This window comes from Rhinoraja longicauda, chromosome 32 (assembly GCF_053455715.1).
Source record: "Rhinoraja longicauda isolate Sanriku21f chromosome 32, sRhiLon1.1, whole genome shotgun sequence".
In the NCBI taxonomy this organism is placed as follows: Eukaryota; Metazoa; Chordata; class Chondrichthyes; order Rajiformes; family Arhynchobatidae; genus Rhinoraja; species Rhinoraja longicauda.
The window spans coordinates 14,652,621-14,676,361 of NC_135984.1; the positions used below are offsets into that span (position 1 = coordinate 14,652,621).

At 42.7% G+C, this 23,741-nt stretch overlaps 1 protein-coding gene across 2 annotated transcripts in view; it reads left to right on the forward strand.

Annotated features, from left to right (window-relative positions):
* The window catches only part of igsf9bb (immunoglobulin superfamily, member 9Bb), a 530,429-nt gene that overhangs the window by 296,444 nt on the left and 210,244 nt on the right, over positions 1-23,741 (forward strand). For both annotated transcript variants that reach the window (XM_078426548.1, XM_078426549.1), the window contains exon 4: positions 23,070-23,221. In XM_078426548.1, coding sequence (XP_078282674.1) covers positions 23,070-23,221 — 152 coding nt within the window. The remainder of the gene's footprint in view (positions 1-23,069; positions 23,222-23,741) is intronic.

A 23,741-nucleotide genomic window follows, 5' to 3' on the forward strand; every position in this document is an offset into this window, starting at 1 on the left:
ACTCAGCAGGTCAAGCAGCATCTGTGGAGAGAGAAACACTCAACATTTCAGGCCTATAACCGTTATCAGAACTGGGAAATTGAGCAAGCTAGTTTCAGTAGCGGGAAAGGTAGGGGTGGGATTTGTAGAACAAAGGGGATGTCTGTGTTAGGATGTGTTGTAATGGTTTAGCAGTAGTAGTTACCAACGCACTGGGCTTCTTGGTCTGTGTAATGAACTGTCAGAAAAGAATGCTCAAATATATTGAAAATATATTTAATTATAAATCCAGAGAGCTAATTTCAGACCTGCCCTTGGTCCTGGTGAGTTCTGATTGTCAAAAAAGGATGTTCATTTATTGGGTGGCATGGTAGCGCAGCGGTAGAGTTGCTGCCTTACAGCACTTGCTGCACTGGAGACCCAGGTTCGATTCTGATAATGGGGCAGTACAAAGTTTGTTTGAGTCTGTACAGAGCTTGTACGTTCTCCCCGTGACTGCGTGGGTTTTCTCCAAGATCTTTGGTTTTCTCCCACACTCTAAGGACATACAGGTATGCAGGTTAATTGGCTTGGTGTATGTATAATTTGTCACTAGTGTGTGTAGGATAGTATTAATGTGCAGCGATGGCTGGTCGCTATGGACTCGGTGGGCAGAAGTGCCTGTTTCCGCACTGTATCTCTAAACCAGGGGTCTCCAAACTATGGCCCGCGGGCCACATCCGGCCTGCCAAGAGATTTTATCCGGCCCGCCAAAAGATTTTAACAGATTCCATGCTGCAGCTCGGCTTCCCCCGTCTTCTCCCATCAGCGCGTCTCCGGCTCACTCCCATCGCTCCAAGTGTCCCAACACCTCTCCCCATTCCTGCGCTCCTCGCTCCTCCTGGCTCGGCGCCCCTGCTCCATGCCTCGCTTCCTACGGGTCTTCGGCCCCTCGCCGCTCCTGCTGGCCCTCCAGCCCTTCTCCCCCCTTGGCCTCTCCATCAGCCGGGCTGCCGGGCTTCGTTTCCACTTGGCCTGCTCTTAACACCTCGAGGCTTGGGCCGCCGAGCAGAACCGTGGCCTGGTCCTCCGCCTATTGCCTCGGCTCCCAGCGCCCGGCCCAGCTCTCGCTGTTGCTCGGCCTCCGCTGCCGATCGGCGTCTCCCCGGTTCCTCTTCCTCCTCTTCTTCGGGCTCGACACTCTGCTCCTCGTCTTCCACCGCCTGCTCCTCCAAGGCCGTCGAGCACGACTCCTTCACCCTCAGGGCCCGGCGGGTCGCCAACCTCTAGCACTCGCTGCTTCTGCCGCTGCAGACCCTCCAGGCCCCTCGGCTCGGATTCTTCCCGCGGCTCCTCTCCCAGCTCGCTCAACCCCATCCTTTCCTCGTCCTCCTCCTCCTCATCCTCCTCCTCCTCTTCTTCTTCCCCCGGTCGGCGGCCTCCTGCTTCTCGGCCTTGCTCTCCTGCCTCCCTTCCCGGCCGTGTTTCCCCTTCTCCCGCCGGCTAGCTTTTCTGCTTTTCTGCTTCGTTTTCCCAATTGCTTCTTGCGTCCGCGGACTTTTCGACAAGCTACAACAACCGAAGCACCCAAGCGACAAGCTACAACAACCGAAGTTAACCTACGTCCACCCGCGACAAGCTACGACCCTGACGGCGACAACTGAAGGCAACTGAAGACAATTCATGTCAGTTTGGCCTCCGGTTATGACGCTGGTACTTGTCGCCGGTTCATGTAGATTGACGTAGGTAGTTGCCAATGGAATTCACCGGTCAGCACAGGCGACAACCTACGTCACCTGGCGACAACCTATGACAGCACCAACTTCAGGAGACGTCAAGCTACGCTCATTGACGTCAAACCCGCTGTCGGCAAAAAAAAATCAACATTCTGAAAATCCAGCGGTAATCAGAAAGACGCTACGACTCTTTGTGCGACTGAGGAGACTACTCACGACATACAGGCGACACCCCGGCGACCGTGTGGTGACCGCCTAGTTGCCTGTAGTCGCCTAAAAAATCGCCTAAGTGGGACAGGGGTTTAAGTGCTGCACACCATTGGAACAGTTGGTGGAGTGAACAATCAGAATGGGTTTCAATTGGATCGATTGGCTCTTCCCCTTCCAACAGAGGAGATGCAGATTACTCAAGCTTCTCCATTTGAATCCAGTTAGGTGCTCATGAAGTGTTTTAAAATCCCCTCCCCCCCCCCCCCCCCCCCCTCCCTCCCTCCCTCCCAACCTAATCACACGAGTGCCTCTGTCCCTAATAATGGCAATGAATAATCTGGAGAACCAACTGTATCATACCTGTGCCTGGAGAGCTGCACTGCAAAAATATTGGGACAAAGTTTGGAGATATTTGAGACTGTGAAACATTGCCTTGTGAAGCCCGTGATTAGGAATGGCACTCGTATCCCCTGCCTTAGCATGTGGTTTTTACTTCAGTAAGTGATTATGTTTCTAAAATGCAATATTTTGGACTCATGGGCATGCAATCTTGAAGCATATTTAGTACTCTTGAATACTGAATGTCCCAATACATTGTTAATGATCTGACAATGATGAAGAGATCTTAACTTTATCAATTTGCCACGAGGCAGTTGATTGTAATGTATCATTTTTGCTGTTGTTTTTATGGAGTAACAGATGGCTCAGATTTTGTGTTTCGATTGGTTGATGATAATATTAGTGTCACAAGTATGCAAGCATATCAGTGCCCAATTGTTGATTAGCACCTAAGTATTTCAAGTTAAGCTCCCTTTATATTTTGTGAGGTCATTAACAAAACATCCCTGGATGATTGTGCAGTTATCAAATTGAATCCTTTGTGGTAACTTACAGCCATCTTGCCTCTGGAGTTTCCCACCGCGACAAAACAATGATCATAAATCTGTTTTTATAATAACCAAAAATCCCTTTTGCAGAATAGTTCTTAATGTTCTTTATCTGTCTGTTATGCGACAGTTTGGGGAACTTATGCTACTGGTTAATGATGCACACCAGTTAATGACCAAGGCAATAATACTGTCTTGTTTCATTTGGAAACTAATTTGCTGCCAGTCCTGTGAAAGAATGAAAGCCAAGATATGTGGCATGATATTTAAGCAGCTCAGATGTTAACTGTACCAATATAGGCAAATAGAGGTGAAGATAGTGCCTAATTAACTTAACCAACATGCCAACATTGAAATGAGGAAATATTCTTCTTCAAGTTCAGCCTCAAACTCTAAGTACAATGTTAAATGTGCCAAATGTTGCTTGCCAATAGAAGATTGAGATTAGATCTGTATTTTTTGAACTATGTGAAACAGTTTCTTGCTGATTAGCTTCAAAATGACTCTTAACCAATAGTTTCTTCATGAAGGATCAGTTTAGCAGAGTGGTCTTTGGAATATGAAATATAATGAAAAAGAAAAACTTGTAATAAGAACTGATTTTATAATTTAATTTTGGCCATTTAAATTGAACGTGTTAAGATGTGTGAAGTAGGAGGCACAGTACTATAGTGGGCGGGCTATACAGCAGATAGCGGAGGTGTTTGTTCCTTAATTGAATACATTTTGATTAATAGTTAGTGTCATTATCATAGATGGTGACCATGAAACTGTTAGATTGGGTTTCTTCAAACTCAAATTGTGAGTAGCATGTATAACAAGTGGTCAGGAAAACAGAGAATTTATGACTAAATGTAAAGGATATGTAGGGAGGTTCTGCTTTATGTATACGGGCCAATGCTGAGACCTTATCTGTTGTATTGGCTGCTCAGAACTGTAAGGTCACACAGCATGGAAACAGGCCTTTTAGCACAACTTGTCTATGCCAATCTGAGCTAATTGCTGGAGTTTGATCCATATTCATCGAAACATTTTCTATCCAAATGTCTTCTAAATATTGTCATTGTACCCATCTCTGCAGCTTCTTTTGTCAACTCATTCCATATACCCACAATAGTTTGTGTGGAAAAGTTTCCCTTCAGATATCTTTTAAATATTTCACCTTCTCTCTTTAAAGCTGAACCCTCTAATTTTACATCACCCTATCCAGAGAAAAAGACAGTGACCATCCACCTTACCTGTGCCCCTTATGATTTTATGCACTTCTATAAAGTCACCCCTGAATCTCATGCACTCCAGGCCCATCAGGCCTCTCTGTCTAACTCAAGCCCTTCTGTCCCGATAACACCCTTGTTAGACTTTTCTGCACCCTTTCAAGCTTCATGACATCCTTCCTAATATTCTGCAGGGCCCTACCATTTACTGTGTAAGTCCTGCCTAGTTTAATTGATCAAAATACAACACCTCCCACTTTACCAAGTTAAAATCCATCTACCATACCTCGGTCCACTTTCCCAATTCATCCTTATTCTCTGACCATCTTAGATAATCTTCTTCACCGTCCACCTACACCAGCAGTTTTGATGTTATTCGCAAACTTACGAACCATGTCAACAAAATTGCCAATTTAAAAAAATATAAATGCTCATAATATAGCAGTTCATAAATCTTTGGAAAAGTGGAACCACTTTTTTTTAATATTTCTAAGGAAAAGTTGATAGGTTCTTGATAAGTAAGCTACAGTGAGTAGGCTGAATGTCCAAATTGAGATCACAATAAGATAAATCATTTTCTTATTAAAGGGCAGAACAGTCTTAAGGGACTGAATGGCCTACACCTGCTCTTAATTTGTATGTTATGAAAACCTATCTGGTTGATTAATGCATCTTAGGGAAGAATATTTCACATCCTTATCAGGTCTGGCCTTTTATTTTACTCCAGGCTCTAAGTAACAAGGTTGACCCTTATGCATCCTATAAAATGACACAGCCTGCAACTCATTCTGAGAGAAACTAGGGAAGGGAAATAAATGCTGACCTTTCTGTGGGGAGCCCACATTCCACAAATTAGGTATTTTTTTCAGAAATGCTGATGGGTCCACCAATTTTAAATATGATTTATTTGTGTCGGAAATTGACACGGCTTAAATCTAATTGAATGATTTAACACTGCATTATAGGAATGATTTAACACTGCATTATAGAAAATGTGTTGGGAATTGCCAGGTTAGCTGAAGGGGTGAACTCCCTCCCACTGAGTGAGAAACATTTTTGCTCAAAGTCACATTCTGGTGCATGGAAAGATAATCTAGGCTGGCATTCCAGAGCAGTGCTTGGCTGGGCAGTTCAGTTGCAGAAGGTTTCTACTGCATCAATGAAACTGCTGCTGCTCCCCTTCTCTAGCTCCAATCTCCCCCCCCCCCCCCCCCCTTATTGCATGACAATAAGGGCAGTAAAGGTTACTCTCTCATCTCTACCAATAAATCAAACACAACATTTACACTCAAACCTCCCAACGCTCCCAGTTTAAACAGGGACAATATACATTAATGACTTAGACGAAGGGATTAAAAGTACCATTAGCAAATTTGCAGATGATACTAAGTTGGGGGGTAGTGTGAATTGTGAGGAAGATGCAATAAGGCTGCAGGGTGACTTGGACAGGTTGTGTGAGTGGGCGGATACATGGCAGATGCAGTTTAATGTAGATAAGTGTGAGGTTATTCACTTTGGAAGCAAGAATAGAAAGGCAGATTATTATCTGAATGGTGTCAAGTTAGGAGGAGGGGGAGTTCAACGAGATCTGGGTGTCCTAGTGCATCAGTCAATGAAAGGAAGCATGCAGGTACAGCAGGCAGTGAAGAAAGCCAATGGAATGTTGGCCTTCGTAACAAGAGGAGTTGAGTATAGGAGCAAAGAGGTCCTTCTACAGTTGTACCGGGCCCTGGTGAGACCGCACCTGGAGTACTGTGTGCAGTTTTGGTCTCCAAATTTGAGGAAGGATGTTCTTGCTATGGAGGGCGTGCAGCGTAGGTTCACTAGGTTAATTCCCGGAATGGCGGGACTGTCGTATGTTGAAAGGCTGGAGCGATTGGGCTTGTATACACTGGAATTTAGAAGGATGAGGGGGGATCTTATTGAAACATATAAGATAATTAGGGGATTGGACACATTAGAGGCAGATAACATGTTCCTAATGTTGGGGGAGTCCAGAACAAGGGGCCACAGTTTAAGAATAAGGGGTAGGCCATTTAGAACGGAGATGAGGAAGAACTTTTTCAGTCAGAGGGTGGTGAAGGTGTGGAATTCTCTGCCTCAGAAGGCAGTGGAGGCCAGTTCGTTGGATGCTTTCAAGAGAGAGCTGGATAGAGATCTTAAGGATAGCGGAGTTAGGGGGTATGGGGAGAAGGCAGGAACGGGGTACTGATTGAGAGTGATCAGCCATGATCGCATTGAATGGTGGTGCTGGCTCGAAGGGCTGAATGGCCTACTCCTGCACCTATTGTCTATTGTCTAATATCAGCCTCCATGGTCCCAACCTGTCAATTCATATGGTTATTGGTTAGAAATAATACTGTCTACTTAGTGCGGAACTGGAGGCTGGGGAGAGAACTTGCTACCTAAAGTACAGTTGATACAGGTCTTTCAAAACCTCTCAGGCAGAGTTGGATTGATACTTTGATAAGCAAGGAAAGAATAGCTACAACAGATAAATGAGAATGTATAATTTAAGTTACATTGACATCAGCCATATTCTTACAGAAGAGTCAAGTAACTGACTTCTACTCCTACTCTTAATTTGTACATTTGCTTCTCCAATCATTCCTGTAATGTACTGTTAAATCATTCAATTAGATTTAAGCTGTGGTATTCTGGTATACCCACTAATACTCTTTCCACAAATATTACTTGATAGTAGCATTCAGAACATTTCCCACTATTAACATCTGAGTTTATAATGACTGATCGTCTATATTGGTAAATTAGAACGTAACAGAAAAGGTGATGAGGTAGAAGAGTACCACTATTTGGTAGAAGAGTACTTTTTTTTGAAGGCTCTGCAATTTCATGCAAGGTCAGGCATTCAACTGCTCTAATCAATGTGATGGCAGAAGCTATGGGAAAATGAAGACTGAATTCAAATGACTTCACCCCCCACCGCATTTATTGAGTAAATTACTTTAGCAACATTGCATCTTCTGTGACATGATGGGGACTCTTTTTTTTAATTGCTCCACTCCCTCGTTTACCCTCGTTCCCTTCTTCAATACATTCCTTATTCTCTGTACCTTTGCATTGTGTTTTCTATTACCTGTCCCTGCTACTTCTCACGGCGCTGTTCCTTACATTTGACACATCTTATCTTCTCTCTCCTATTCATTCATACCTTCAGTTCCAGTTGGTCTGTTCCTCATTTTCCTCTCTTGCTTCCTTCTCATTTTCTCTCTGCCTTCATTAATCTTACTTCTGTTCTTTTATTTTCGCTTCCTTGAAGCACTCTCTTGAAGTCACGCAGAGTTCAGGTTGTCCAAGTCAGCATGTCAAAGCTAGATAATGTACAAAGGTAACCAATGTATCCTAATAGCAATCCTTGATGTACCTCCTTCTCTAAAGCGCACTGGGTTTATTTACTTTACACTTGAATGAGTTTTTTGAGAATTAACACAGAGGTTAATGATTGGTGTTGTTGTTAAAGTATTTAATCAGCTCCAAATAATGGCCTTGGCATCACAATTAAAGGCCATAGAATAATAGATGGTCTCGTAGCCAGAACAGACAATTGGATAAGAAGCAGTGAACCAAAGGTCTGAGTGGTTTTATGACTGGACAGAAGTGTTTTATAGAGATCCCCAAGAGTTAGCGCTTGGACCACTAGCTTAATTAATATGGAATTGGAATAAAAGGTACAATTTCTAAATCTGCAGATGCCACAAAACGTAGTGATGTAGAGAGGGCGAGAAACAATAGTTTAGCTTTAACTGTTTAGGTGCCACATTTCTGGAAAGATTTGACATCTTTGGAGAACATGCAGAAGAGCTTACCAAAAGAGTTCATCCAAGGACCTTAACTGTGTGGATGGACTGGAGGAGCAAGGTTGTTCACTTTTCAGGAGATCTTTAAATCCTTGGACAATGTAGACAAGTCTACTCGGGGAAATTAATAGATCCAATGGTGGAGCTGCCTCAAACCTGGGGACATAAAATGAAGGCGATTAGACTTCAGTTATGAGTACCATGAAGCAAAATCAGCAGTTTGGATCTGGATTGTACAGTTCAGGACAGCTGCCAAGACTGATTGACCTGGAGTCGGGAGATGGACAAGTAGCTGAAAGTAAATAATTTACAAGTATACGAGGTAAGGGAGCAGCGTGACCAACTGGATTGTTCGTGCTCAGACTCAGTATGTATACAGTTGGCATAATGGCCTCCATCCATGCTGTAACCATTTTGTGATTCTGTGATTATATTGCTTTAATTCCCTTGACGCAAGCTATTACCATCAGCATTACTGTTCTGTAAAGCTTTTTAAGTGGGTCTCTGATGAAGAGGGAATTGAAAATGTATTGTGTTGAAGGAAGTGCAAACAAGACTGTAATGAAGAAATCATCACTCAGATGCAATTTAAAGTTTTCTTCAGTAAATATTGTGAGAACTGAACAATATATAACCAAATGTTTCTCAATGCATTACAAAGCAGCAACCCAGTTGCTAGTTACTCCTTCCTAATGATTAATTTTAACTCCTTTCACAATCCATCAGTTTGTTTTAATGCGGACTTTGTTGGCAAGGCCAGCATTTTACAGCTGATCTCTAATAAGATTGGATAAGGTGATGATGAGCTGCCTTCTAGAACTGCTGCAGAGGGTGCAGTGAGCCTGTTCCCACAAGACTGGTGGGCAAGGGGTTATCATGGGTTGGCTCAGGATGGAAGTGGAAGTAACCGTGGTATTGTGGATCCAAGAGTGAGAACAACAGATTTTATACCCAAATGATGAATTCATGAACCACATTGGTCTCTTGCATCTATTGGTTGATTTATGGCCTTGTCCTCTGAAGACAGCCCTCAGGGTTGAGAATAACTAACTCTACTCCGATTCTGTAGCTTCTGCAATGCCTGATACATCCTGTATGGATCCACAGATTCTGCCACATTTGGAGCATGAGTTGTGTGTTGGGAAAATGGGTGGAAAATATGCGAGGTGCTATGTTCAGAATTGTACAGATTCCTAAGGCTCCCTCTCCACTTGGCCAAAGATTCCCCTGAGATGATGATGTTACTTTTTCTGCAATGTATTGCGAATATTCTTGACGTATTTTCTCCATCTGCCTGAGAATTTCTCGTCGTGACAGAGTTTAGAGTAGAAAGCCTGATTTGTGAGTCATATTGGACATACTGATGATGTACCTACTGAATGAACCTGACTAGAACCTCAGTGACACAAGAGGCTGCAGATGTAGGAATCCCGAACAAGAAAACAAACTGGAGGAACTCAGTGGGTCTGGCAACGTCGGTGGAGGGAAAGGAACAAACAATCTTACAGGTCAAAAACCCTTCTTCAGATGCCGTCAGTCTGAAGAAGGGTTCCAACCCAAAACGACATTTATCCATGTTCCTCCACAGGTAATATTGGATTAATACTGCAGTAATATTGGACAGTACTACCTGACCCACTGAATTCCTCCACACTTTGTTTGTTACAATCAGAACCTCAGTGACAGATGTTGGAGTGGGAGAAGAAACTATGGTTGGTTCACTTGACCTGCCAGTTGCTTTGGTGGACTTTGCAGCAACAGCATTGATCGTAAATTGATTGTGCCTTGAAGCTTATTGTAGCTGGTCTTCCATGTTCAAACATACAGAATGTTGGATCTCTGCTGCTTGCTGTTTAAAGATGACCCCATTGCAGTTGTACAGGGCCCTGGTGAGACCCCACCTGGAGTATTGTGTGCAATTTTGGTCTCCTAATTTGAGGAAGGACATTATTGCTATTGAGGGAGTGCAGCGTAGGTGCACCAGATTAATTCCCGGGATGGTGGGACTGACATATGATGAAAGAATGGGTCGACTGGGCTTGTATTCACTGGAATTTAGAAGGATGAGAGGGGATCTTGTAGAAACAGGCTAGATGCAGGTAAAATGTTCCTGATATTAGGGGAGTCCAGAACCAGGGGTCAAAGTTTAAGAATAAGGGGTTGGCCACTTAGGACCAAGATGAGGAAAAACACCCAGAGAGCTGTGAATCTGTGGATTTCTCTGCCACAGAAGGCAGTGGAGGACAATTCACTGGATGTTTTCAAGAGAGATTTAGATTTAACTCTTAGGGCTAAAGGAATTAAGGGATATGGGAAAAAGCAGGAATGGAGTACTGATTTTAGATGATCAGCCATGATCATATTGAATGGCGGTGCTGGCTCGAATGGCCAAATGGCCTCTCCTGCATCTATTTACTATTTATCTATGTTCTATGTTTTCTATCTTCAACATATTTTTCTCACATCTAAAGACTGTGCCTGTGAACTGGAGGAAGGGTGAGTGTCATCATCCTGGGGAGCCGCTGCGTGGCGGGAGTATCCCGGGGAGCCGCTGTGTGGTGGGAGTATCCCGGGGAGTCGCACGCTCGGCGGGAGTGTCCCAGGGAGCCCCGCGCGCAGCGGGAGTGTCCCGGGGAGCGGTGGACGGGCCCGATCTACCCGCCGCACAACCGCGCCACTGCCGACCAGTACAACGATCGAAAACTGGACGTGCCCCAGTAGGCCAGACCCGCCCCACAGGCCTCCCAGGGGATTGCGAAGAAGCCGGGTGGCGGGGCCTGTCTGGGCCGAAGGAGCCTCAGCGGTGGCGGCGATGGGAGCCTCGGCGGCGGCAGTGGGCGACTTGGCGGCAGCAGCGGGTGCCTCAGCGGACGTGGGACCCCGGCGGCAACGGGAGCATTGGTGGAGGTGGGCCTTGCGGTCGATGAGCGTGAAGGGGAGGACTAGACAATGGGGACTTGGCGTGGGGGAACCACTGTGAGGGATGGTGGGAGAAGAAAGGGGGACCTGGTGTGGGGGAGGGTGGGGCACTCTAATTTAGAATCCTCTGCCCAGGGGATAAGTCTGTGCTTGTTTGTTCGTTTGTTCCGGGAAGGCGTTGGGCACGAGACAGCCAGCCAACAGTAGCTTGTCTTTTTCTTTTTGTGTTCACTTTTAATTTCAAGTTTTTGTGTACCTTGTGTGTCGTGACTGTCGCAGACAAATTTCCCTTCGGGGATGAATAAAGTTTTATCGTATCATATCATCAATGTGTGTCTTTACTAAGACATGACTCTTAAGGGATGGAAAGCGATCCACATTTTCCAATGTCTCATTGTGATCCTTATTAACAGGGGTGATAATACACAGCTGGGCCATGTTGGCTGAAGGCATTTGCTTTAAAGATCTTTCGTCTCCAGCCCATTCTCCCACAGGTTTCAGTGATCAGATCAGTGATGACTTGGGGCTCAGCCTCTGAATGAACAAATGTTTTCTCTGTACTACAGTTCAGTGACTGAAATTGAATGTGTTTGTTCTGTGATGCATCAGTGGACGTTTCCATTACAGGTTCTACCTTACTTGATTCCCAGTTATTTAACATTGAAGTTAATTTCCTGAGCTGTTAACAGTGGGATTAGAATTCATGTTTCCAGATCTCTGGATTAATGATCCTGCAAATTATGCTTTTACTCCCTAAAATTCATAGTGCTCTAACCAAATCCCATCTTGGACACAGACTGATTTGATTCTATAATTCACAAGGAAAAAGTTGACTATTACTGTCAATCAGTTTACTAAGAGTTGCAAAAATGAACAGAAATATGTAGTGGATAAGGAATGGATGACTTTTCTGGTCGAGATCCTTCTTCAGACTGAGTCGGGGGAGAGGGAGACGAGAAATATGGAAGAGTAAGGGATGAAAACGACAGGACTGTCATTTTCACAGCTTACCCTTCCATATCTATAGTCTCCCTCTCCCCGACTCTCAGTCTGAAGAAGTGTCTCGACCTGAAACGTCACCCATTCCTTCTCTCCAGAGATGTTGCCTGTCCTGCTGAGTTATTCCAGCATTTTGTGTCTATCTTTGGTGTAAACCAGCATCTGCAGTTCCTTCCAACATATAAAGTACATTCAGAAAGTATTCAGACTCCTGCACTTTTTCCACATTTTGTTACATTACAGCCTTATTTTAAAATTGATTAAATTCATTTTTTTATCATCAATCTACACACAATACCCCAGAATGAAGAAGTGAAAACATGTGTTTAGAAATTTTTGCAAAGTAATTAAAAAGAAATAACTGAAATATCACATTTACATAAGTATTCAGACCCTTTGCTATGACACTCAAAATTGAACTTATGTTCATCCTGTTTCCATTGATTACCCTTGAGATGTTTCTACAACTTGATTGGAGTCCACCAGTGGTAAATTAAATTGATTGGACATGATTTGGAAAGGCACACACCTGTCTATATAAGGTCCCACAGTTGTCAGTGCATGTTGGAGCAAAAACCAAGCCATGAAGACGAAGGAATTGTCCAGAGACCTCCGAGACAGGATTGTGTCGAGACACAGATCTGGGGAAAACAATTTCTGCAGCATTACAGGTACCGAAGAGCACAGTGGTCTCCGTCATTCTTAAATGGAAAAACTTTGGAACCACCAGGACTCTTCATGGAGCTGGCTACCTGGCCAAACTGAGCAATCGGGGGAGAAGGTGACCAAGGAGGTGACCAAGGAGGTGACCAAGAACTCGACGGTCACTCTGACAGAGCTCCAGAGTTCCTCTGTGAAGATGGGAGAACCTTCCAGAAGGACAGCTATATCTGCAGCACTCCACCAATCAGGCTTTTATGGTAGAGTGGCCAGACAGAAGCCACTCATCTGTAAAAGGCACATCACAACCCGCTTGGAGTTTGCCAAAAGGCACCAAAGGACTCTCAGACCATGAGAAACAAGATTCTCTGGTCTGATGAAACCAAGATTGAACTCTTTGGCCTGAATGTCAAGTGACACTGCTCATCGCCTGGCCAATACCATTCCTACGGTGAAGCATGGTGGTGGCAGCATCATGTTGTGGGGATGTTTCTCAGCGGCAGGAACTTGGAGACTAGTCAGGATCGAGGGAAAGATGAACGGAGCAAAGTACAGAGATCCTTGATGAAAACCTGCTCCAGAGCGTTCTGGACCTCAGACTGGGGCGAAGGTTCATCTTCCAACAGGTCAACGACCCTAAGCACATGGCCAAGACATAGCAGGAGTGGCTTTGTGACAAGTCTGTGAATGTCCTAGAGTGGTCCAGCCAGAGCCCGGACTTGAACCCAATCGAACATCTCTGGAGGGACCTGAAAGTAGCTGTGCATTGAAGCTCTCCATCCAACCTGACAGAGCTTGAGAGGATCTGCAGAGAAGAATGGGAGAAATTACCCAAATACAGGTGTGCCAAGCTTGTCGTGTCATACCCAAGAAGACTTGAGGCTGTAATCACTGCCAAAGGTGCCTCAACAAAGTACTGAGTAAAGGGTCTGAACACTTATGTAAATGTGATATTTCAGTTATTTCTTTTTAATTACTGCAAAAATTTCTAAACACCTGTTTTCACGTTTTTATTGTGGGGTATTGTGTGTAGATTGATGATTTTTTTAAAAAGAATTTAATCCATTTTCAAATAAGGCTGTAATGTAGCAAAATGTGGGAAAAGTGAAGGGGTCTGAATACTTTCTGAATGCACTGTAGAGTGGATAATACTGTCAGTCATGAAAGCCAAAGATAAGAGGGTGGGGATGAGTCTCCAGTTTTAACAGCGGTATGGTGCAGTGGGCAGAAATCAAGAGGAGGAAAGCAGTCTCTAGGCAGAGATTCATATTGGGACAAACAGATGGATGAGGTGGTTCAGAGAGAGAGAATGAGGAATTCAGAAATATGAACAAGGACCATGAAATCGATATGTTGGGTTTTGAATTTTCTTTGCAATTATGTTTTTCAGTGTTGTGCTGCATTGCTTCCATTACTGCTTGAAAATTCTTGTGACACATGACCTAAAGTTATATTGATTTAATGACAAAAGAACTGCGGTAATATTGGATTTGTAATGTAACGCAATAACATTATCCAGTTATTTTTGGAAGGAATTACAGGAAAATTTGCCACTCTATCCTTAAGATGACTTTCCTGTGTAGTTTGTAATTTTACTCAATATAACGATATTCTTTCCACTTCAAAGTAATATATTGTGTGTTAAGCACTTTGAGACTCCTTGGAGCAGTGTGATAAGGTGTTCTCTAAATGTCGGCCTTTATTTTCCTTTCGACAGACAGTGAGGTTTGACCATCGTGCAAGATCAGCAACTTTATGAGAAAAGATCAGCTTGAATTTTCATTACTTTTCTTTTCCAAATGACGCCTGAAAAAATGTGCAAAAGATGTCAGAAAAATTAATGGATCTGACTTGAAAAGAAAAGGTTTTAATATAGAACATAGTATTGAATTATCAATTTCTGACTGGAGTGAGTTTGGTATTTCTTACTGAGTCACCAGCCTATTTTAAACATCTGCTGACTTTTTATGGCAATGAAAATAAAAATACGTAGAGATAGAAAAGTGGATGCCAACTACCTATCCATCCACTTTATATACAATCCACATTTTGTGTCTAACTTGTATACAATCCAGATTTGGTCCGCTGAGTCTAAATCCAAGATTGTACACCTCTTAATGCGGTGGTTCAGTATCATAGAAGGTGCATTGTTCTGATACGTTGGTTACAGGTCATCATGCTGCACATAGTCTTTTCCCTATACGTTTGCTGCCCTTGGTTGTACGTTCGTAATACTAAGTATTGTCTCTACATGTGAAGGGTTGAATTATCAACTTTCGCTAGAGGAGCAACAGGATAGTGAATGGGGATTAATGCTGTTAATAATCTCCATCACTGCCCATGCAAACAAGGATTTAATTCCATACATGAGCCCAAATTCCTGAGGACCAACTGGTGAGATTTGGCTTTTTAAATGTCAACAAATATGTCCACCTTATGTTTTCTCTCTGAACTTGCTTCCGCAAGTCAGACCTACCAGTCTATTTTGGTCGGGGCAGTAATTGTCAGGTTGCCACAAGTACATTGTCCCAAATGGTCATTCCAGACCTCCCTCAGATACCTCTCCTGCTTTCGCTTTTTTTCCCCATCTGCTCCTGCTGCAATCAACCGCTCCTGATTGTGTTCTAAGAGCAGTGGCAAAGGAAGAACCGTCCTAACGTCCTCAATACGAAAGTGTTAAATCAAATTCTTTACCTTCAGTCTGAATAATCACACGTGATACTGGATTAGCACATCAGATTTATTCCACCATGGGGTTCTTCCCCTCCCCTGAGTTGAGGTCTTTGGCTCCCACTTTAGAGATGCTCAGAGAATAATTGGTTCTCTGTGCCAAAGGGAAATTGCCTGGAAAGTCAGTGGAAAATTGTGGTTTGGCATCAGTGCTATGGAATTGAAGGGTGATTTTATTTCTCTCCAAAGTGAAAAGTGATCATGGGTCAAATGGTTGGCTATTCATTTCCAAGAGAAAGAAACCATTGCAGTGCATAAGTTCATAAGTTCTAGGACAAGAATTAGGCCATTCGGCCCATAAAGCCTACTCCGCCATTCGATCATGACCAATCCATCTTTCCCTCTTGCCCCATTCTCCTGCTTTCTGCCTCGTGGGTTTTTCCCTGGGTGCTCCAGTTGCCTCCCGCACACAAGACGTACAGGTTTGTAGGTTAACTGGGTTTGGTAAAAATTGTAAATTGTGTCTAGTGTGGAGGATAGTGCTGGTGTACAGGGATCATTGGTCGACACAGTCTCGATGGGCTGAAGGGCCTATTTCCAGGCTGTATCTCTAAACTAAACTAAACAGAGTACAGAGAGGAGATAGAGCTTTTAGTGTTATGATGTCAGGGCAACAACCTTTACATTGTTAGAAAGACAAAGACCTCAGGAAGCAGGGTGGAGAACACATTCCTATCTGTACCTATGATGCTGAGGTGGAGAAGATCAACTGCTTCAATAATACTCTGGGAAAGAGACGTTTCCCTTCAAGAGTCATTTCCATCCTTGTGCTAGGTTTAGTAGAGAAGTGTCACTTTTATTCTCATTTAGGGCAATTTTCGAAGGACTGCTTGATATTACATTTGATAAATACTCCCTCAATGTCAAATCATTCTGACACCACTTTCAGTTTTCACCTTTTAGAAAAAAAGATAAGCAAAGAAAACTATTTACTGCCCGTTGAGGATTACATTTTGAAGGGATTACTTATTTTTGTTAATAAGTATTGCCCCTTTGGTTTATTTTTGTCAAATTTGTAATGTTCGATTTAATAATTTAAATGTCATCCTATTTAAGTCACTATTCTGAATGCGTGTAAAGGACAAGTGTTTTTTCTGTTGCAAGAAGAGATTTGCCATCATTTTAAGGCTGATTGTACGACTTTCAAAATATTCACCTTTAGTGGAAGGAAGGGCAGGTAGCACAGATGATTAATTTTTACATTTTTCTGTACGATGATAAAAATACCAATGATTTTCTGCAGAAGTTTATTTTAAGCATTGGTGATAAGATATAAATTTCCACCTACATATTTAATTTTCAAACACCTTTTCTTGCAGCAAGGTAGGCAGATTTAAGAAAAACATGTTTTTCAGGTTGCCTCTTGTTCATGATTAAGTAATTTGCAAAGTACATTGTTATATTAAAATTCTAATATGTAAAAGGATTAGCACTCATCTCAAAAGTACACGATAATATCAATATTTGAAATCCCATTGTGTGGATATTAACAAACAAGTAAAGCTTCCAAAGAAATGCCTTTGCCATTATTAACAGGATTAGACCCTAAAGTTCCTGCTTTCTTTCCTCTTATTCCATCAGTCCAATGGAAGGTCCTGACTCAAAAAGTCATCTGTACATTCCCTCCACTGATGTTGTGTTTTGATTTTGTAACCCTTAATTAGCCCCTGCGAGGGTAGGTAGCTGGTGAACATTAATTAGTATGTAAAAAGATTAATCTAATTTGAAAGAAAAATCTGGCATTTTATATGTAAGTTGAATGGCAATTTATGTAAATTTAATTCTCAACAGAAGCGTTGGACAAACTGAGCAGATTGGGGAATAGTGTGGAATTTTGGTCTCCTAAGCTATTACAAAAGGATACAAAGTGCTGGAGTAAATCAGCAGGTCAGGTGGCATCTCTGGAGAACATGGATAGATGATGTGTCTGATTGGGGCCCTTCTATAGACTGGTGTGAACAAGGGTCATGACCCAAAATGACGTCCAGAGATCCTGCTTGACCTGTTGAGTTACTCCAGCACTTTGTGTACTTTTGTATATTAACCTGCATCTGCAGTTCTTTGTTTTTGTATACAAGAAAGACTATATTCAGACTATATTAACGCTATATTAAGGCTATATTAAGGCTTTATAAGACTATGCATGATTACAATCAAGCTGTCCACAGCGTACAGATAAAGGGTACAACATTTAGTGCAGGATAAAGTCTGATTAAAGATAGTTCAAAGTTTTCCAATGAGGTAGATGGGAGGTCAGGACCATTCTCTAGCTGATGAGAGGACCGTTCTGCTGCCTGATTACAGCTGGGAAGAAAATGTCCCTGAGTTAAATCAACTTTAATTCAGATTTAATCACTCCACCCAGTGATGCAATAGCTTCAGCTGCCAGGGACCTACATCCTGGAACCGTGTATAAGCTGTGCTTGGTTGGTGCCGCGTTTAAATAGAAAAGGTACAATGACTCTGATGGAGTACATTGGCCAATGCACTGGTGTAAAATGCACTACATTGTCATAGGTGCTGTCGTGCTGCTGAGACATCAAACCATGACCCATCTTATCATCATATCATATCATATATATACAGCCGGAAACAGGCCTTTTCGGCCCTCCAAGTCCGTGCCGCCCTTTATCTGATCACGGTGACTATACAGTTATATTGGGGCAGACCAGTGTCACAGCAAGAAGCATTGCTACCTCATACCTTCAGTGACCTAAGTCAGTGGCATCCATATAGAGATATTGCACATTCGCCTGTCGGCTTCCTCCAAAGTGAGTGCGAGTAGAATAAAATGAGATTCATGTGGATGGCGACTATATACTACCCAGTGGGAACCTAAAGTCATGTTGAATGAATCTGAAGAAGCATCTCGACTCGAAACGTCACCTATCCATGTTCTCCATGGATACTGCTGACCCGCTGAGTTGTCTCCAGCACTTTGTTGTCCCTTTGAATGACTTGGACTAGTTTTTGAGGGTTTTTTTGCATCACAATTAAATTTATGCTTAAAAAATATTGCATTGGCTGCAGCTTAAGGTAGTTCAGCAATTGTAACATCACTGTAATATTTTCTTTTCAACCCTCCTTGCCTTCCATTCTCTTTATTTTTAAGAGATGGTTCCTAGAATCCACATCATTATCATCTGCTGTTTCTCCATATGCAAGTAAATGTTAATATGTATTTAAGCTCAATGCTCTTAAGACAGTGGAATTGATTGTAGACTTTAGGAAAGCTCCCCCTCCCCCTCCCCCCCTCTCACCATCAACAACACCACAGTCACATCTGTGGAGTCATTTAAGTTCCTTGGAACCATCATCTCCAGGGACCTTAAATGGGGGGCCACCATCGACTCCACAGTCAAAAAGGCCCAACAGAGGATGTACTTCCTGCGGCAGCTGAGAAAACACAATCTCCACAGATGGTCCAGTTTTATACTGCCATCATAGAGTTTGTCCTCACCTTCTCCATCATGGCCTGGTTTGGCTCAGCCACCAAGCACAACATCCGGAGCCTGCAGCGCATCGTTCGATCAGCCGAGAAGGTTGTCGGCTTCAACCTTTCCCCCCCCCCCCCATTGACGAACTATACACTGCAAGGGCCAGGAAGTGAGCGGGTAAAATCATCTCTGACCCCTCTCACACTGACCACAAACTCTTTGAAGCACTTCCCTCTGCAAGACGACTCTGGACTGTCAAAGCCGCCACAGCCAAACATAAAAACCGCTTTTTTCCATGAGCAGTAGCTCTACTCAACAACCAAAAGTCTGTAGCCTCCTTTAGCTCTGGTATTTTATTTCATTCTTCACATGTTTAAATTATAATGTTTTATTCTTAATTGTTTATGGTATATCGTGTTGTTACTTGCGAGCAAAGCACCAAGGAAAATTCCTTATATATGTATACATACTTAGTTCACAAAATTTATTCAATTCAATTCAATTAATATTCTTGTGAAGTGCCTTAATTCCATTAAAGACGTGATACACATGCAAATTGCTTCTGGGCATGTTGTTATATCCTAATCTGAGGAAAGACGTTCTTGCCTTAGAGGGAGTACAGAGAAGGTTCACTAGATTGATCCCTGGGATGGCGGGACTTTCATATGAAGAAAGACTGGATAGACTAGGCTTGTACTCGCTGGAATTTAGAAGACTGAGGGGGGATCTTATAGAAACATGTAAAATTCTTAAGGGGTTGGAGAGGCTAGATGCGGGAAGATTGTTCCCGATGTTGGGGGAGTCCAGAACCAGGGGTCACAGCTTAAGGATAAGGGGGAAGTCTTTTAGGACCGAGATGAGAAAACATTTCTTCACACAGAGAGTGGTGAGTCTGTGGAATTCTCTGCCACAGAAGGTAGTTGAGGCCAGTTCATTGGCTATATTTAAGAGGGAGTTAGATTTGGCCCTTTTTGCTAGAGGGATCAGGGGGTATGGAGAGAAGGCAGGTACAGGTTACTGAGCTGGATGATCAGCCATGATCATATTGAATGGCGGTGCAGGCTCGAAGGGCCGAATGGCCTACTCCTGCACCTATTTTCTATGTTTCTATGTTTCTATATCCAAAATAGCAGCTTCCATTGTTTCTGGTAATATTCTACAATTGAAAGGTAATTTTGATGAGGGGAGAGTTTTAAGATATAACAGAAGAGTGTAAATAGGGAAAGTAATTATTTGAGGTAATGTATCTGCATTAGTCCAAACTAATAAAAAATAATGTGGATAAAATTATAGAGACTATTATATTTGGGGAAGTGCTAAACATATTAATCCAATTGATCCCTTCTCACAATTTTAGTTTTTGACTAGATTACAGTTTAGGATTTTAAAGCAGTAAGTATTTACATAACAAAGGATCATGCCACTGTATCAAACTGATAAGAATAAGGAACCTTACAGTCTTTCATGTGAAATAAGTCCTCCTGATAACATGCTGCCCTACACAGTTCAGTACAGACCGACAGTGTCACCATATTGATATATACAGTATTTGAATAATGTTTGGAATCTTTGGTCAGTTAGGTCAATTGAAGTAGAATTTGATATACTGCATTGTAGTTTAAAATATTAAGCTCAAATGTTATCTCATGGTCAGAGGCATGGTATGAGGCCAAAAGCTCCCAGAAGAGGGGCAGCATGGTGGCGTAGCGATAGAGTTGCTGCCTTACAGCACTTACAGCGCTGGAGACCCGGGTTCGATCCCGACTACGGGTGCTGTCTGTATGTAACCCGGTGACCGCATGGGTTTGCTTCGAGATCTTTGGTTGCCTCCCACACTCCAAAGACATATAGGTTTAAAGGTTAATTGGCTTGGTATAAAGTGTAAATTGTCCCTAGTGTGTGCAGGATAGTGTTAATGTGCGGGGATCTCTGGTCGGTGCCGACTCGGTGGGCCGAAGGGAATGTTTCCACACTGTACCTCTAAACTAAACTAAAGAGACTTCTGAGCATGTTTATGAGTGTGAAGCATCAACGACAGAATTTTTTAGACAGTATGAGAAGTTTTTCTAGTGGTCAACAGGAAAATGTAGAGTGCATGCCACATTACCTAAAGTGGGAATACAGAAGGCAGCTGAAGAAGGCAGGCACTGACAATACACTGCTTGCATGTTTTAGAGGTCACCCCTGTACATCCCCATCGAATGCAGCATTATCAAGCCCACAGCAGGCCAGTGCAGGAGCATGTCTATTATTTTCTACTCAGAGCAGCTGGAGTGATGCACTGAATCAAGATTTTGTACTCAAACTCACTGGGACTGAAATTTTAGTCACTAAATGTTCCAGTCTGGAAAAGCCCAGCTGCACTGAGATATTAAGAAGCCACAACTGAGTTATTGTTGCACTTATGATGAATTATGCCCTGTCCAGTTCCATTAAGAATCAACCTACCTTTACTGTAATCAACTTAATTTTACTTAACCTTTCGTGGCATTGACCGTATCCTTGCAATTCCAGTTGAATAAAGTAGTGGTGGTAATACATCTCTGTCCACTGCAGACTGTAATCCTTTGGGAAGAATGAAGTTGCATTTCACTCACTGGAGCACTATGACCCTAATGTCGATTGATATGCATGGCTAACAATCAATATTATTTGGTGGGTTGTGTGTGGGCTATTCCCAAGGTGAAGCAATTAAGGCACAGTAAATCGTAGACATGAAGGTTAGAACTTCATCCAGTTTACCTGCGACTCGCTATTAAGAAAAATGGAAAGATTCACTTGCTGCTCCATTAGTTAAGGATCACATTCAACAATTTCCCATTTAGTGTTCCTTACACAGTTTGTGGGGCTGAGCATTTACTGAAAAAAATATATAAATTGCAATAATAAAGTCTTTAATAAAAACAATGGCTAATTATAAATAAAAGTGTAGGTGCTAGAAATTTGGAATCTAATGGCAAAATGCAGATAAATCTCAGCTACTTAGACAGCAGCTGTTGATGGAGAAATAGTTAACATTTCAGAACAGCTGAAACTCATTCTGTAATGATCCAAACATTTTAATTTCATGTAAAATAATAAAAATGTGATTTTTTGATCAAGGAGGGATTGAGAAGATTTCAAACCCCGAAGATACTTGCCCTCACTATGGCTTAGGTTCTTAAAAAAATTATGTTCATAAGCGATAGGAGCAGAATTAGGCCATTCGCCCATCATGTCTACTCTGACATTCAATCATGGCTGATCTATCTTTCCCTCTTAACCCCATTCTCCTGCCTTCTCCCCATAACCCTTGATACCTGTACTAATCAAGAATCTATCTATGCCTTAAAAATATCCATTGATTTGGCCTCCACAGCCTTCTGTGGCAATGAATTACACAGATTCACCACCCTTTCACCAAAACAAAATTTGACCTCCTTCCTAAAGGAATGTCCTTTAATTCTGTGGCTATGACCTCTGGTCCTTGACTCTCCCAGTAGTGGAAACATTCTCTCCACATCCACTTTATCCAGACCTTTCACTGTTCTTAAGGTTGAACCTTTGAATTTGCTGCACAGGAGAATGTATTTTGGAACTCTTCTTTCTATTTGGTGCAGTACATTTTGCAACACGGTACAACACGGTTTTTAATGGAAAGACACAGATCACAGAAACATGTCCTATGGTAAAGATTCTCGAGAGGTTTATTTCCTGAAGGATATCCCCCTAGTGCACCTGCCCCACACTTCTATAGCTGAAATGATTTGCTCCAATCAGCCCTGAAACTAGAAATATTTGTGAGACATTTTAATTACATAAATTGGGATAAACCTCTAGTCTTCCTGTCCCTTCCATTTCCTTCCCTTTCTCTATGTGGACATACCTTTTGCTATTCCCGTACTGTTTGATTATGGCATGTTCTTTCCCCCTTCTCTGTTTATCTAAATAATGTTAGATTTTAGCTTTATGGAAGCTCCTGGCCTGAACTCATGCCCCCCATGAACGCTATGTGGTACTAAGTGAAAGCAATATTAGCAAAAGACCCCTATCAATAGGGCGGCACAGTGACGTAGTTGGTAGAGCTGCTGCCTCACAATGCCAGAGACCCGGGTTCGTTCCTGACCTCAGGTGCTGCCTGTGTGAAGTTTGCACCTTCTCCCTGTGCAACAGTCATCCTCCGGGTGCTCCTGTTTCCCCCCACATCCTAAAGACATGCGGGTTTATTGTAATTGACCTCTATAATTCTCCCCTAGTGCATAGGGAATGGATGCGCAAGTGGGATAATATGTAACTAGTCTGAACGAGTGATTGATGGTCGGAGTGCAGTCAGTGGGCTGAGACCCTTTTTCCATACTGTTTCTCTAAACGAAACTAGACTAAATTATAGCTGTGGTCTCTTTACACATCGACAACATATATGCTCGCGTTTTACAATGAAGCAATTGCTAGCTGGTGTTTGGAAATGTTCAGAAGTGCTTATATTAGTAATTTAAAGAGATTGCTTTGTTTGACCCTTCAGCTCCTCCTACATTCACGGAAACTCCTCCCGTCTATGTGAAAGCCAAGGAAGGAAGCAGCATCACCCTCACATGCACAGCTTTCGGGAACCCCAAACCTGTCGTGAGCTGGCTGCGAGACAATGTGTTGCTTGAGAGCACTCGAAAATACACGGTAAGGCTTCAAAAGGAACATGGCTCCTTGTCACTATTTTTTTGTTTTCCCCAATCAAAATGGCTCCAGAAATAATGACTGTCTGGAAATCTACTGCCTTCTTGGTCTTTAATAACCTTTCCTTGTTGTAATAGCATTCTGGGTTTTTGTGCAGTACAGTTGAGGTTTACAGTAACTGTACACATTCAGCCTCTTCATGGGCATTTCTTCAGATTGAGGATGACTTGTTTACACTCTGGCCTCCTGTTTTCTGATGAGATTGAAGGGGCCAATATGGAAATCGCTAACAGGAGACAGGAAATATCTGTCAGCATGGGTAGATTGTGTGATGGTACACTCCTTTTGCCTCCTGAGCAGGGCCTCTTTGTGTTCCTGATGCATGGCCATGGGGTTCTCAAGACCATCCCAAATGGTCCTTCTCCATTTTGAGTGGTCATGGGCTAGAAATTCCCAAGAGTCAGCGGGATTGTTGCATTTCTTGAAGGTAGATTTGAATGTATCCTTGAATCTTCTCTTTCTG